The 16,159-nt window shown below is 44.3% G+C and overlaps 1 protein-coding gene across 2 annotated transcripts in view; it reads left to right on the forward strand.

Annotated features, from left to right (window-relative positions):
• Window positions 1–16,159, forward strand: part of ARHGEF3 (Rho guanine nucleotide exchange factor 3) — a 323,685-nt gene that overhangs the window by 30,689 nt on the left and 276,837 nt on the right. For both annotated transcript variants that reach the window (XM_053598926.1, XM_053598925.1), the window contains exon 2: window positions 9,418–9,510. In XM_053598926.1, the coding sequence (XP_053454901.1) occupies window positions 9,467–9,510 (44 nt within the window). In that variant the 5' untranslated portion in view covers window positions 9,418–9,466. The remainder of the gene's footprint in view (window positions 1–9,417; window positions 9,511–16,159) is intronic.

Genomic DNA, 16,159 nt, shown 5'->3' on the forward strand with positions numbered 1-16,159 from the left:
AGCACTGTTTGCTAACTGACCTGATGGCTTGGCTGCCAAAGTCATTATCTCTGCTTCAGCTTAGTGGCCATAGCTGCCCTTGCGGGTGGTGGCCTTGTTTTTAGCCAAGGGCTCTAGGTCATGTTTGTTGGCCATAAGGGAGGTGAGGTCATCTGGGGCAGGTGGCTTGGGACCTTGTGGTTCCAGCCCGAGTTGTCCAATCAGTCTTTAGTTCTGATGTGCGCTTTGGCCCTGAGATTGGCAGATGATGAGAAAAAAAATGTATCCAGCTCCCCCTGCTTTGATAAAAGCCTGGAGGACAAACCTCAACTGTTATTTGCTGATAAATGTTTATAAAGCCCCTGAGTGCCAAGCATGAGGTAGAGCCAGAAGCACGTGGAGCTTTTGCAAACCTCCCTGGAGGGCATGACCTCTTATGTGATCTGAAGATGAAAAGGTCTCATTTGGTGAAGATCTTGATATGTTATTTATGTATTTATGAGGAGTTTTTTTCCTTCGTATGTATTTTTTGGTGATGAAACATGTGAAAGTGCTTATTAAGCACCAACTATATGCCTAATCCCCCCTGTGAGGGTGAGGTTGTTGTGGAAGCAGAGTAGGGTCTGGCTTAAGAGCATTGACTCTGGAATCAGATCTGGATTCAGATCCTTCCCTTCCTGTAAAGAAATCTGGGACCTTGAGCAAGATAATTAGCCACTCTGTGCCTCAGTTTCCTCCTGTTCAAAAGAGGGGTCGTGATAGCACTATTCATAGGGGGGGAGAAGAGGATATGAGGTAACACATGAGGAGCACTGATCCCATGCCTAGCAGGTGCTCAGTAATGGCTGTTGTTAGTGGTAATTATTAATTATCACTAGAAGTTCATGTGCAGTTAGAACTAGGAGAATGGAATACGCAAGACCTGGAGACATTCTGCTTTTGAGATGTTTGCGGTCTGTTCCGGGAGATGAGACCAGGTGTTTGGAACTATTAGCACCAATATATGACAGTTGTAGTTAAATCCAAATGATGTGGTTTGTATTTCAAGTCCTACAGAAGTTGGTGGGAAGGAGGAGCTCCTGGGAGGAAATGAGGCACACAGATGGGGCCCACAGCCAGTGAGCAGTGGTCTGAGGGACAGCCCGAGGAGGGTGCAGTACAGTGGGTGTCAGGTCCCTGGTCAGCTCCAGATCAGTCTGGTGGGCAGCAGTTGGCTGGGAAAGGTGTGGTGAGGAGGTCAGCTGGGGTCTGCCTCATCCAGAGGTAAAATGACACAGGCCTGTGGAGGGGAAAGGGGATGAAAGAGGTGGAGCCATTCCTTAAAGGTTCTTATTGAAGCACAACATACCCTCAGAGAAGGGCCCCACTGTAACTGTACAGCTTGATGGATTTTAACAAACTGAACAAACCCCTGTGAAGAAACAGAGCCTTACCAGCACGCAAGAAGTTCTCTCGTGCCCCCTTCCAGCCGCTACTCCCGACTACAACCACCATCCTGACCGCTAACAGCCCAGCACAGTTTTGCCTGTTTGTGTATTTTCTGAGGATAGACTGGTACAGCACAAACTCTTGAGTTCAGTTTGTTAGACTCAGCATTGTTTGGTGAGAGTCACCCTAGTTACATGCACTTGTGGCTCATCCATTCTTATTGCTGTGAATCACCTCCTTTGATTTCATTCTACTCTTTTTTTTCTTTTTGAAAACAGAGTCTTGCTCTGTCACCTGGGCTAGCTGCTGTGGTGTCAGCCTAGCTCACAGCAACCTCAAACTCCTGGGTTGAAGCAATCCTCCTGCCTCAGCCTCTGAGGGCAGTGTTTTCAAACTTTTTAATTTCATGGCACACTTGAATATAGTTAAACTTCCGTGGCACACTTAAATGATGTCGATCAGAAAAAAGAGTGAAAAAAACAGAAAAGAATATACTTACTGTGCTTTGAACTTCTTTCAAAAATAATTTAATTAATCATCTTTAAAAATTTTTGCCACACACTGGTTGAAAATCCCTGTCCCATCCTAGAGTGATAGGATTACAGGTGTGAGCCACCGTGCCTGGCCTCCTTTTACTTTTGATGAACCTTTGGGTAGCTTCCAGTTTGGGGCTTGTGGTAGTTCACGTAACAGCCCTGGAAAGATGTCCATGACCTAATCTCTAATAATACCTGGGGTGATGTTACTTTACATGGCAAAAGAGATTTGGCAGAGGTGGTGAAGTTAGGATCTTAACAAGGGGCGATTATCCTGATTTATCCTGGAGAGGCCAATGTAGTCACAGGGATCCTTATAAGAGGGTAGAAAAGGGTCAGGTTCAGAGAACCAGGTGTGATGACTAAAGCAGAGGTGAGAAAAGAGAGAGGTTTAGAAATGTCATGTTGCTGGCTCTGAATTTGGAGGAAGGACCCACAAGCTGGGAAATACAAAGTAGCTTCTAGAACAGCGGTTCTCAACCTGTGGGTCGCAACCCCTTTGGGGTCTCCTGCATATCAGATATTTGCATTGCAATTCATAGCAGTAGCAAAATTACAGTTATGAAGTAGCGATGAAATAATTGTATGGTTGGGGGTCACCACAACATGAGGAACTGTATTAAAAGGTCGTGGCATTAGGAAGGTTGAGAACCACTGTTGTAGAAGCTGGAAAAGGCTGGGACAGTTTCTCCCTTAAATCCTTCAGAAGGAATGCAGCCCTGACAATTCATTTTAGAGCTGTTTCTGATCTCCAGAACTGTGAGAGGATACATTTGTGTTGTTTTAAGTCATTAAGTTTGTAACATGTTACAGAAGCAACAGCAAACTCATACAGGGCCATTATGCCTAGTGCTACTGCAGACATCCTAGAACATGTCTGTCAGGACACATGTTTTTATGTAGGTGCAAATACAGGTTGATTAGAGATCGCCAGTCTTCCAAGGTGATTCCTCCCAGCAGCTGCAGTATGTGAGAGTTGTGGTTGCTTCACATCCTCACCAATATTCCGTGCTTCCTGGAAGAGACATTTTTTTTTTTTATTGTTGGGGATTCATTGAGGGTACAATAAGCCAGGTTACACTGATTGCAATTGTTAGGTAAAGTCCCTCTTGCAATCATGTCTTGCCCCCATAAACTGTGACACACACCAAGGCCCCACCCCCTCCCTCCGTCCCTCTTTCTGCTTTTCCTCCCTCCCCATAACTTTAATTGTCATTAATTGTCCTCATATCAAAATTGAGTACATAGGATTCATGCTTCTCCATTCTTGTGATGCTTTACTAAGAATAATGTCTTTCACGTCCATCCAGGTTAATACGAAGGATGTAAAGTCTCCATTTTTTTTAATGGCTGAATAGTATTCCATGGTATACATATACCACAGCTTGTTAATCCATTCCTGGGTTGGTGGGCATTTAGGCTGTTTCCAAGTTTTGGCAATTGTAAATTGAGCTGCAATAAACAGTCTAGTACAAGTGTCCTTATGATAAAAGGATTTTTTTCCTTCTGGGTAGATGCCCAGTAATGGGATTGCAGGATCAAATGGGAGGTCTAGCTTGAGTGCTTTGAGGTTTCTCCATACTTCCTTCCAGAAAGGTTGTACTAGTTTGCAGTCCCACCAGCAGTGTAAAAGTGTTCCCTTCTCTCCACATCCACGCCAGCATCTGCAGTTTTGAGATTTTGTGATGTGGGCCATTCTCACTGGGGTTAGTTGATATCTCAGGGTTGTTTTGATTTGCATTTCTCTAATATATAGAGGTGATGAACATTTTTTCATATGTTTGTTAGCCATTCGTCTGTCATCTTTAGAGAAGGTTCTATTCATGTCTCTTGCCCATTGATATATGAGATTATTGGCTTTTTTCATGTGGATTAATTTGAGTTCTCTATAGATCCTAGTTATCAAGCTTTTGTCTGATTGAAAATATGCAAATATCCTTTCCCATTGTGTAGGTTGTCTCTTTGCTTTGGTTGTTGTCTCCTTAGCTGTGCAGAAGCTTTTCAGTTTAATGAAGTCCCATTTGGAACCAGACAAGGTTGTCCTCTGTCACCTTTACTATTTAACATAGTGCTGGAAGTTCTAGCCAATACAATTAGGCAAGACAAGGAAATAAAGGGAATCCAAATGGGAGCAGAGGAGGTCAAACTCTCCCTCTTTGCTGACGACATGATCTTATACTTAGAGAATCCCAAAGACTCAACCACAAGACTCCTAGAAGTCATCAGAAAATACAGTAATGTTTCAGGATATAAAATCAATGTCCACAAGTCAGTAGCCTTTGTATACGCCAATAACAGTCAAGATGAGAAGCTAATTAAGGACACAACTCCCTTCACCATCGTTTCAAAGAAAATGAAATACCTAGGAGTATACCTAACGAAGGAGGTGAAGGACCTCTATAAAGAAAACTATGAACTCCTCAGAAAGGAAATAGCAGAGGACATTAACAAATGGAAGAACATACCATGCTCATGGATGGGAAGAATCAACATTGTTAAAATTTCTATACTTTCCAAAGCAATCTACCTATTCAATGCCATTCCTATCAAAATACCAACATCGTACTTTCAAGATTTGGAAAAAATGATTCTGCATTTTGTATGGAACCAGAAAACCCCCCCATAGCTAAAGCAGTTCTTAGTATTAAAAATAAAGCTGGGGGTATCGGCATACGAGATTTTAGTCTGTACTACAAAGCCATAGTGGTCAAGACAGCCTGGTACTGGCACAAAAATAGAGACATAGACACTTGGAATCGAATTGAAAACCAAGAAATGAAACTAACATCTTACAACCACCTAATCTTTGATAAACCAAACAAGAACATACCTTGGGGGAAAAGACTCCCTATTCAATAAATGGTGTTGGGAGAACTGGATGTCTACATGTAAAAGACTGAAACTGGACCCACACCTTTCCCACTCACAAAAATTGATTCAAAATGGATAAAGGACTTAAATTTAAGGCATGAAACAATAAAAATCCTCCAAGAAAGCATAGGAAAAACACTGGAATATATTGGCCTGGGGAAAGACTTCATGAAGAAGACTGCCATGGCGATTGCAACAACAACAAAAATAAACAAATGGGAAGAGATATTTTTTAAATGAAAAATTAACAGGACTTGCTGCAGACAGTTGTGCCTTACAGGAGGTGGCACTTAGCAAATGCTGGTCAGTACTTCTCCAGCCAGCTGAGGAGAAGAATGAGGGATTGGTGGTGCCACAGTTTCCGGCTGGGGAGACCTAGAATTCCTCTTGCATGCCAGTGACTGGGGTGGAAGTGCTGATGAACTTTAGATCAACACAGAACTTTCCACTTGAAGAGTTAGAACAGCACTTATCTCATCTTTCTAACTTTCTGATTAACCACGGTGAGTGTTGGGTACTGTGTAGCAGGGAAAATGCTCTTGGGTCAGCTGCTCAGAGTTTAAGTGCTGTGACCATAAGCAAGTGACCAACTCTTGGAGCTCAGGTTTTGCTGTCTTGAAAATGGGTATGATGCTGGCTTCGTTTTGAGGCTGTGGGTGCATAAGAAGAGCACCAGGTTTACTCCCTATAAACAGGCTGCACTGAGTCATCAGTGGCTGTGGTCATTACCAACAACTGTATTAAGTGCACAAATCCTTTTACAGAAGTTGGCAACCCTAAGTGTACAGAGGACTGAGTGGCTGTCTTGATAGGGGTCTGAGAATATCACCTGCTTGGTTGGCTTCCAGGGGGGTGATGTCAGGCTCATGAGCAGCTTCTCCAAGTCCTCACTGAGACACTGTTCCCCACCACCCTTCCTGAAATTGCTTTGAAATTATTTGTTCGTTCATTCATTCAACCATTACTGAGCTTTACTATGTACATTCTAATACAGTTGTGAGCAAGACAGACTCCAGGTCAGATGCCTAGTTCAAGTCTCAGCTTTTGCTGTGTGCCTTTGCCAAGTCTTAACTTCTTGTATCTAGTTTCCTGATTTTTTTTTTTTTGAGACAGAATCTAACTCTGTTGCCACAGGCTAGAATGCCGTGGTGTTAGCCTAGCTCACAGCAACCTTAAACTCCTGGGTTCAAGCAATCATCCTGCCTCAGCTTCCCAAGTAGGTGGGACTGTAGGTGTCCACCACAACACCTGGATAGTTTTCCTAGTTTTAGTAGAGATGGGGGGATGGGGGGTCTTGCTCTTGCTCAGGTCGGCCTTGAACTGCTGAGCTCAAGAGATGCTCCTGCCTGGGCCTTCCAGAGTGTTAGGATTGCAGGTATGAGTCCCCATGCTCTGCCACTTCTTCTTTTTCTTCTCCTTCCCCGCCTCCTCCTCCTCCTTCCTTTTGTGAAACAGCAATGGTCCTTGCCTTCTAGGGTTGGTGCAAGAATTCAGTGAGATAATCCATGTCAGTGCCTCGCCCTTGGGCATCTCTCAGTCCTGGGGTATAGAGATGGCCACCCCCAATCTCTGCCCCTAGCCCCAGGCTGAAGGAAGCTGGCTTACTGCAGCTATCTACAGAGTGCCTTTTCTAATACTGGAGGGGATGAACTCAAAGCCCTGACCTAGAACTAGCCAGTGGCCCCTCCAGTGCAGGCTCTGACCTCTCACAGCTCTTAAAAAATGTAGCTTCTGCAGTGGCTCATGCCTGTAATCCTAGCACTCTGGGAGGCCAAAGTGTGAGGATTTCTTGAGCTTGAGAGTTTTAGACCAGCCTGAGCAAGAGCGAGACCTCATCTCTACTAAAATTAGAAAAATTAGCTGGGCATGATGGTACATGCCTATAGTTCCAGGTAGTTCTTGGGAGGCTAAGGCAAGAGGATCGCTTGAGCTCAGGAGTCTGAAGTTGCCATGAGCTGTCATGACACCATGGCACTCTACCCACAGTGACAGAGTAAGACTCTGTCTCAAAAAAAAAAAAAAAAGTAGCTTCCAGCACAGTTCTGTTGGCATAATTTTGAGATGTAGGTATAAGGTCTCTTTGTAGCAATTAGTGTGGTAATTGCTTGCAACAAGAACAGCTTGCAATGCTGATCAATTTTAGCTTCCAGGCCAAAATGAGGTAGGTGGTATTCACCACTTATAGCAGTGATGCAGTGATACCTCAGGGACTCTGCACTCAAGTCCCATACCATTCCATCTCTCCTTCTTCCAGGATCCACATCTTCAGTTTCACCTTATTCCAGGCCCTTCCACAACACACATGCCTCTCCTGATGATGTTAGCGCTTGACAGAAGCCAGAGCAGTGGCCTCAGACAGGGATCTAGATACTAAAAATATCTCGTGGTCTACTCTTTGCAAGTTAAAGAGCAGTGTTAGAGGCAGTGGCTGGGGAGTCTTCCCAGTGCTGACTCTGTCCAGTGCCTTGGGTTGTGGCATCCCTAAGTATCTGGTCTTGCTCACCTGAATCTGAGAATTTCTCCAAATGGTGCTTTAATCTGGTAGAAGGCCAGACCCATGGTGGAGCAGATGGAGGAGGATGGGCTGGAGATGTGGCCAAGCAACCTGTGATGCTTAGCAGTCAGAGCAGCTGATGCAGCAGTGCTGGGCCGTAGACAGCACCAGCTGGGAAGAGCTGGGTGGTCAAGGTTACCCTGAACTCTCCCTCCCGGGGGAAGCTAGGTTGGAGACTAACACAAATATGATCTGCATAGCCAGAGCTGAAAATGATGGTTGTTTCTTTGGATGACACCAAAGAAGTAGCTGGTTTGTGTTTGGGGCCATGTTGTACAAAAATAATTGATCTTTTCTTTCTTTCCTTTCTTTTTTTTTTTTTTTTAAGAGTCAGGGTCTCTTTTTGTCACCCAGGCTGGAGTGCAGTGGTGCAATCACATCTCACTGCAGCTTCAAACTCCTGGGCTCTAACAGTCTTCCTGGCTCAGGCTCTTGAGTAGCTGGGACTACAGCCACATGTCATCACACCTGGCCAGTTTTAACATTCTTTTTGTAGAGATGGGTTGCCTAGCTTCTGGCCTCAAGCAATCTACCTACCTCACCTTCTGAATAGCTGGGACTATGGCCACATGCCACCACACCTGGCTAGTTTTTAAATTTTCTTATAGAGATGAAGTCTGACCATGTTGTTGCCCAGGGCTGGTCTCAAACTCCTGGCCTCAAGGGTCTGCCTCCGTGTCCCAGAGTGCTGGGATTATAGACAGGAGGCACTGTACCCAGATGAATTTGATGTGAGTGGGGAGGAGTACAGTATCCAAGAATGAGGAGGGAACTTCAGAGTTGTGGCTTGGACTCACCCTGGGACAAATGCTCAGGAAATGGAATAGCGGGAGGAATCCTCCATGCCCCTGCAATATTCTCTCCCTGGGGTTTGGCGCCTGTAGCTCAAGCGGCTAAGGCACCAGCCACATACATCTGAGCTGGTGGGTTCGAATTCAGCCTGGGCCTGCCAAACAACAATGACAACTACAACAAAAAAATAGCTGGGCGTTGTGGTGGGTGCCTATAGTCCCAGCTACTTGGGAAGCTGAGGCAAGAGAATTGCTTAAGCCCAGGAGTTGGAGGTTGCTGTGAGCTGTGATGCCACGGCACTCTACCCAGGGCGACAGCTTGAGGCTCTGTCTCAAGCAAAAAAAAATTCTCTCCCTGGCTTTGCCTCTCTGTCTCCCTCATCTCTCTCAGCCTCTGTGGCTACTGAGCATATCAACTTGAATCCTTAAATGTGGGTATCAGGTACATTTAGGTGGTGTTTTACCATTCCAAGTAGACATTTGGTGTGTGAAGCTCATACCTTATACTTGTAGATGCCCTCTGTGCTCCTGGGCCCTGCTCCTGAGAGGCTCCACACTATAGGACAGGACATGCTTATTAACGCCTCCTCATTCATTAAATACCGAGTACTTACTATGTGCCAGGGCCTCGTGAAGTTGCATGTAGTTTTTCTGAGATTGTGACCCCAAATAATATGACCTTGCCAGTCTCTGTAGAGATGGCTTACCTCCAAATGGCCAAAGCCACACTCAGAAGGGCCCCACTAACCATATTTAATCATAGTCCCAATTAAGATAATGGTTAATAAGCTATAAAGCAGCCTAATAAAATGATCACTTAAAGAACAAAAATGTTTTTCTGTAAGGTAGTAGTTTCAAGGTGAGAAGGGTTCCTGGGCTCTATGCTGTCAATCACAGACCCAGGAACTTCCATCTTGTTGCTCTGTCTGTTATTCCTGAGACCTGGATGATCACAGCTGGGTTCCAGACAGTGGAAAGGGAGGACGAGGTATGTCCATGTCTTGAGACCTAGATCGGGAAATGGCATAACTTCCTCTCACTTTGTGTTGGGAACTCTGACATCCAGTTACACCTAGCTACCAGGGTACCTGGGAAATGTAGTCCCTGATAAAACTTGAATAATTATGGAAGAAGAGGAGAATGGATTTTGGTAGACACTGGGTAACCTTTTATGTTAACTTGTATCTAATGCAGCTTATTGTGAATTCATAACATAAATGTATCCAGATTATAAATGTTGGTTGTTTTGCATTTTCAGAAAGAAGACCTGAGCTTGCCACACTGAGTCTATAGACAGTTCCACAGTAATGAATCAGCGCATCTGTAAAGGAATGGAAGAAAACAAGGAAAGGTAAAAATGTCTTTAAATTTAAAAATTTAAAAATTCTTGTATTCAATAATTAAACGCACAGTTGCACAGTGGGGCTTCCATTAAGCCCTTCTAAGTCAGTAGAAGCCATCAAGAATTTGGAGATAGTAAAATTTCACAGATTTCCTTTTCCTCTCTGCTTTCTGATAGAGGAGGTGGTGCCATTGTTAAGTATGATGGATTTTTTCCTAAGACTTAGAAGGAAGAGTTGGTATAAATAGAACTGATATGGTATAGAATAAAATACTTTATCCTGAAACTAATGGACAGTTTAAGAAACATTCTAAGAAACATTTATGCTCCAAGATATTGTGTCTATATTTGCAGGTGGCCATTCCCCCAGAGCTCTGGGCAACTATGTCTTCCCTTGGAATTACCATTTCTTCCTCTTCCTTCTGTCTTTTCTGTTTTTGTCCTTTGCTAGGTGTTCAAGGTTGCAGTGTGTTATAGTTGTTCCTATGAATAGCCACTGTATTGCAGGCCTGGCAACATAGTGAGACCCCCATCTTTATAAAAAATAAATAAATCCTAGCAGTCTGGGCGGCTGAGTTGGATTGTCTGAGCTCACAGGTTCGGGACCAGCCTAAGCCAGAGTGAGACTCCCATCTCTAAAAATAGCTGGGTGTTGTGGTGGGCGCCTGTAGTCCTGGCTACTCAGAAGGCTGAGGCAAGAGGCTTGCTTGAACCCAAGAGGTTGAGGTTGCTGTAAGCTATGATGCCATAGCACTCTACCGAGGGCGACAAAGTAAGACTCTGTCTCTAAAAAAGAAAAAAATAATTTTTTAAATTTAATTTAATATCTAAGAAATGCATAGATGTATTTTCCTTGCTAACAATAGGTGATGTCATGGCCTTTTCATTTCCAGCTCCACCTCACTCCTGCCCTTCCCAAAAGTAACCATGTTACTTTGCACTTTTCCTTCCAGAACTTCTTTTAGGTTTCTAGATACAAAGAAAAAAAAGTCAGTCTTTCTTTTCTTCCTTGTTTTCTTTCTTTTTAAATACACTCGCTGTTATATTATGTTCATTGGCATATTTTGTTACCCTTTTTATAAATTCTATAATGTGCCTTAGAATATTTTCAAGATGGAATATGTGAATCCGTTTTTATGCTGCAGCAAATAGGATAGTATAACCATAGTATGAAATTCCAATGGTTTGTTGAGCTATTGCCCTGATGGTGGTGGTTGGTTCTATTTTTTGCCCTTAAGGTAGTGTTGTGATGCACCTTATGGATATTCCTCTTGAGTGCACGGCAGATAGTTCTCTAAGGCGGTAACCAAGTAGAGTTGCTGGGCCGTCGTGTGTGTGCGTTTGAGATCTTCATAAACATTACTGACTTATTCTCTAAAGGGCGCTGCTTGTCAGCTGGCCTCCAGATCGCCTGTCTGCCCACTGTCTTGCCACACCTCAGGTCCTCTGCCTTTTAATTTTGCTGGTCTGTAGGGGGAACAATGGTATCTCGCCACGTAATACCTCCCCCTTCTCTTTACTCTGGGGATGTCATCTCTTTAGGACTCTCTGTTGCTTGGTTTCCTCTCCCACAGGAGCTGCTAAGCCTCTGCCCTCACGGGGACCCAGAGACCTATCCCAAGACCCAGGTTTCCAGGCAGCCAGGCAGCCCCGGCCCTTCCCTGGAGTGCTTGCTGCATCATTTTTCTCTTCTGAAAAGTATCCAAGCAAACTCCTCTGGGAGAGACCATCCCAGGATTAGATGTTCTCTTTTGACCCCCCCAGGGGGCTTTGGAGAGCCCTGGGTTGGACTTCCCTACTTCAGGTGGTTTCGTCTGCCTGCAATACCACCAACCACCATCATCATCGGCAACAATTGGAATGTTTACTATGTGTCAGCTGATGTGTGACTCTTTTAATTCTCACAATGGGTTCCATAAAATAGAGACTCGTGTTGTTATCTCCATTTTTGTGGCCACTGGGGGAAAATGAAAATTTATTCAAAACCAACCCAAATGGCAAAAGGAAAACATCAAAAACCCTATCTCGCCATGGAGATCCAGGTCCTATCCAGTGCTCTCATTCTGAGTGATGAACAGACCCCCATTGGCTGAGTGCTGAGTTCTCCTTGGGGACATAGCTTTGGAGCCCTTGTGCCTTGATTGGAGTTGCTTTGACCATGCTCAGTTGTTAATTCAGCATCTGTGGTATTCCCAGTGGAGAATGGGGTTCCCTGTCTAGCATATGAGCACATATTCTTGCTGGGGTATAGTTGGGGGTGGTAGCCTTACTCACGTCCATCCAAAATATGCCTCTGGAAAGGGGTCTTCTATGTTGAGGGTATTTGTCATGGGAGCAGATATACTTCATTAGGGTAAGTACACCCACTGAGCTGTGAGGGAGAGGAAGTACTTTACTTGCCCTTGATAGACCTAATCAATCATTCTAGCCCAAAAATTGCAGGCAGAGTGCAATTTCAAATGCCTTCTTCCTCAGTGCGTCCCCATGATATATTTCAGAGACATAAAAATTTAGAGCTAGAAGAAATACTAGACTCGTGTTTAACTCCTCATTACAGTTTTAAGCAGAGAGGTCTAGAGTGATGAAAGGAATGTCCAAGTTCATGCAGCGGAAACAAGCCTTGCTGCAGGGTTCCTGGGGTTTGGCCAGTCTCTTTCCATAATACCACAACTTCCTCTTGTGCGATTATCAGGACCCCTTGAAGGAAGCCAGCCCATTATTGATTAATTGACTATTCATTCAGTGGGCATTTATTAAATACTACTGTGTCCCTCAGTGACAAAGAGATGCATATGATAAGAATTCTTAGGGAATTCAGAGTCTGGCTGTAGGGAGGCAGTTGAACACACTATGCGTAGTAGTTAAGTGGAAAACCTTGAATCTCTGCCACTCAGTGGTGGTATTAATAGTATCTACCACAATAGGTTGCTGGGGGATGTTCTGAGTTAATTGTTCTAAAACACCCAGTGTGTAATTAGCACCCAATAAAGGCAGCAGTTTTCAATTTTTTTTTTTTTTTTTTTTTTTACTGATTTTTAGTCCTATAGAGGGTAAAGAAGCTAGGAAGATTTTTTTGTTGGGAGACTGATAGATCTGGATTTATGCTTCAGAAACAGTAGTCAGTCAACACAATTTCTCATCCCATGTCTCTCTCACTTATTGGACTGTGAACCTCATAGGGTCAAATCTTACCTCCTAAGTTCACTATAATTTACCAAGTGTTTAACACATAGTAGGTGCTTACTAATATCTCTAGACTGATGACTGTAGGAGGTAGGGGGCAGGCCCTTGAGGTGAGGTGCTGGGATAAAACTGACCAGCTAGAACGACCACAGATTGGCCTGGGCCAACCCCACTTTCTGAGGACAGGGGCTCCCTGGAAGCCCTGCACACAGACCACACCTCCTTCTGTGGCACATGTGCAATTGTAATTGTTTTGCATCTGCAGTTATGGACATTTTTACTTATTTAGATACAGAGTCTCACTTTGTTGCTCTGGGTAGAGTGCTGTGGCATCATCATAGCTCACAGCAACCTTAAACTCTTGGGCTTGAGCATTCCTCTTGCCCCACCCTCCCTAGTAGCTGACACTACAGGCACCTGCCACAACGCCCAGCTAATTTTTCTATCTTTAGTAGAGATGAGGTCTTGCTCTTGCTCAGGCTGGTCTTGAATTCATGAGCAAGCATTCCTCCTGCCTCAGCCTTCCAGAGTGCTAGAATTACAGGTGGGAGCCACTGTGCCTGGCCCACATTTTGTCCTTTAATCAAGCAAATTTATTGTGAGGAGGCCTATCTGCATATCATTTATTGACTAATTATTTCTTATCACTTCTACTTCTGGAAGCTAACTTACATGTTAGAGGCCTAAGAACACAAGATTTTTATTTTTTATTTATTTATTTATTTTAATCTTTTTTTTTTTTTAATTTTTGTTGTTGCAGTTTTTGGCCGGGCCTGGGTTTGAACCCACCACCTCCGGTATATGCGGCTGGTGCCCTACTCTTTGAGCCACAGGCACCACTCCAGAACACAGGATTTTTAGATGTTAAAGCCTCTGAGGAATGCAGTTTTCTTCCTCCATCAGTGACTGTGGACAGATGAGGCCACTTCTCTGTGCCTCCGTTTCCTCAGCTGTGCAGCAGTGGAGTCAGGCAAGCAGAATTTCTGAATAGTTTCCTCAGGTGCAAAGGAGAGATTTTGAGGGGAGAAGTCCTTGCTCTTCCTGTGAGTTCTTCCTGTGAACAGACCTGTGGTGAAATGCTAGGATAGTCAGGGCTCCTCTCGTGCTGGAGAAATGGAAGGGTTTAAGTTAGTTCATTCATTCCGTCATTCATGTATTTGGCCAGTTGGTCAATATCCCATTGCTCAGGAAAATGCTTTCCTTGTTGGGCCTTCCAATCACAGATTGTACAAATACATGCCTCTTTTTCCTGAAATAAAAGTCCTCTCTGGCTCACTCACCTATTCCAGTGTGTTCTGAGCAGCTTCTCTGTGCTGGTTCTACTAGACTTGACTCTGCTAGAAGGAAGGGCCTTGTGTGGTGCAGAATACCTAACATCTGGCCCAGGTCCAGCCCTCGTGCCTCCTTGGAGGGCTGAATTAGCTAGAAAACTGGGTGATTTGTAGATGTCACCATCAAGGACTTGATCCACAATCGAGAGTTTCTGCAGCATCTGATGAGGTTTTCATGCTCCTGGGTTAGGCTGATTTGCTCGGTGTTGAGTGCCGTCTCCTTTGGAAAGGTTGCTTTCTCTGCTGGCTGTTAGTTGCTCTCTTCTCCTGGATCCACTTATCAGCTTCCATCTTGTTGTTAGGCCAGGGCTGTTTTGGTCACTGATTTTTATTAGCTCTTTGTTCACTGCCCAAAAGGTTGTGTGAGACCTGCTCTCTTCCCCCATCCTCCTAAGGTTTAGCTGGTGACCTTGAGAAGCTGGAAACCCAATAGAGGGAGAGTGAGAGCCAGAAGTTTGCAAACCCCTCTGACCTGGGGCTTTATGGCAAGGCATTTCCCCTCACCACGGTGTCCCATCATCATTCCTAAAGTCTGTTCCTTAGAGCACAATCTCCTCCTCACACGAATGGGCATTGCAGGAAAAAAAAAATAGGGTCTGTTGCCAAACTTGTTTGGCCAGTGTTGCTTAAGCCCACTGAATGGGGCCCTTCTTGCTGGCCATATGAGAGCCTATAAAATGTCGATGTGCATGCAGAAGGTTCTTAAGAGAGAGCAGACCCCACCTCTGCACAGATCATCCCCGGGACATGCTAGATTGGGAGGTCTTTGAGCTGCCACCCAGTCCTTCAGTTATGTGACCAAGACCTGAGGCAGGAGATGTTATTTTACAGATGAGGAACCAAGGCTTATGGAAGGGAAGGGCTGTGGTCCTGAGCCTGGGAGTAGAAGGGCCAAGATCCAGACCTGGTCTCTTGAACCTCAAGTCCTGTTTTGTTGTGTTGTTTCACCAAACCAAAGTCTATCTGTCCCTGTACAGGACAAAGGCATGAAAATAGGAGCATCCAGAATGTTTATTGCAGCCCTATTCATAATTGCTAAGTCATGGAAAAAGCCCAAGGGCCCATTGATCCATGAATGGATTAATAAATTGTGGTCTATGTACACCATGGAATATTATGCAGCCTTAAAGAAAGATGGAGACTTTACCTCTTTCATGTTTACATGGATGGAGCTGGAACATATTCTTCTTAGTAAAGTATCTCAAGAATGGAAGAAAAAGTATCCAATGTACTCAGCCCTACTATGAAACTAATTTATGGCTTTCACATGAAAGCTATAACCAGTTACAACCTAAGAATAGGGGGAAAGGGGAAAGGGAGGCGAGGGAGGGGGGAGGTGGGCAGAGGGAGGGAGATTGGTGGGATTACACCTGCGGTGCATCTTACAAGGGTACATGTGAAACTTGGTAAATGTGGAATGTAAATGTCTTAGCACAATAACTAAGAAAATGCCAGGAAGGCTATGTTAACCAGTGTGATGAAAATGTGTCAAACGGTCTATAAAACCAGGGTATGGTGCCCCATGATTACATTAATGTACACAGCTATGATTTAATAAAAAAAAAAAAAGAAAGAAAGAAAATAGGAGCAGCATCTTAGAAGATTGCTGTGATGTCACTATTAAAGCCCTTCAGTCCTCTGGTGAGCCTGGCTGATCCCCTACACAGCCAATCATAATGCCTGCCAATTTGGAGCACTTACCAAGGGGCTCTTTCTTTCTTTCTTTCTCTCTCTCACTTTCTTTCTTTCTTTTTTGCAGTTTTTAGCCAGGGCTGGGTTTGGCTTTTTCTATACATTGACTCCAAACATCATAGCAACCCCATAAAATACCTATTGTCCAGCCCCATTTTATACATGAGGAGGTGGAGTTTTTTCCCCCGGCACTGTCATTGGTCATTCCCCAACTTACACTTGTATACCCGCATTTGATGCTCCTGAAGGAGAAAGCCCAGGCCTGCTCCTCATCTGATTTGGCCTTCCTTTTTTTATTCCCTACAGAGCCCCCTAAAGAATGGGGGGGCATTAGAGCTTCCCCAGAAGGGAGTGGGCTTCTGCTTCTTCTTCTTCTTCTTCTTCTTTTTTTTTTTTTTTTTTTTTGAGACAGAGCCTCAAGCTGTCGCCCTGGGTAGTGCTGTGGCGTCACA

This window comes from Nycticebus coucang, chromosome 8, assembly GCF_027406575.1.
Source record: "Nycticebus coucang isolate mNycCou1 chromosome 8, mNycCou1.pri, whole genome shotgun sequence".
Lineage (NCBI taxonomy): Eukaryota > Metazoa > Chordata > Mammalia > Primates > Lorisidae > Nycticebus > Nycticebus coucang.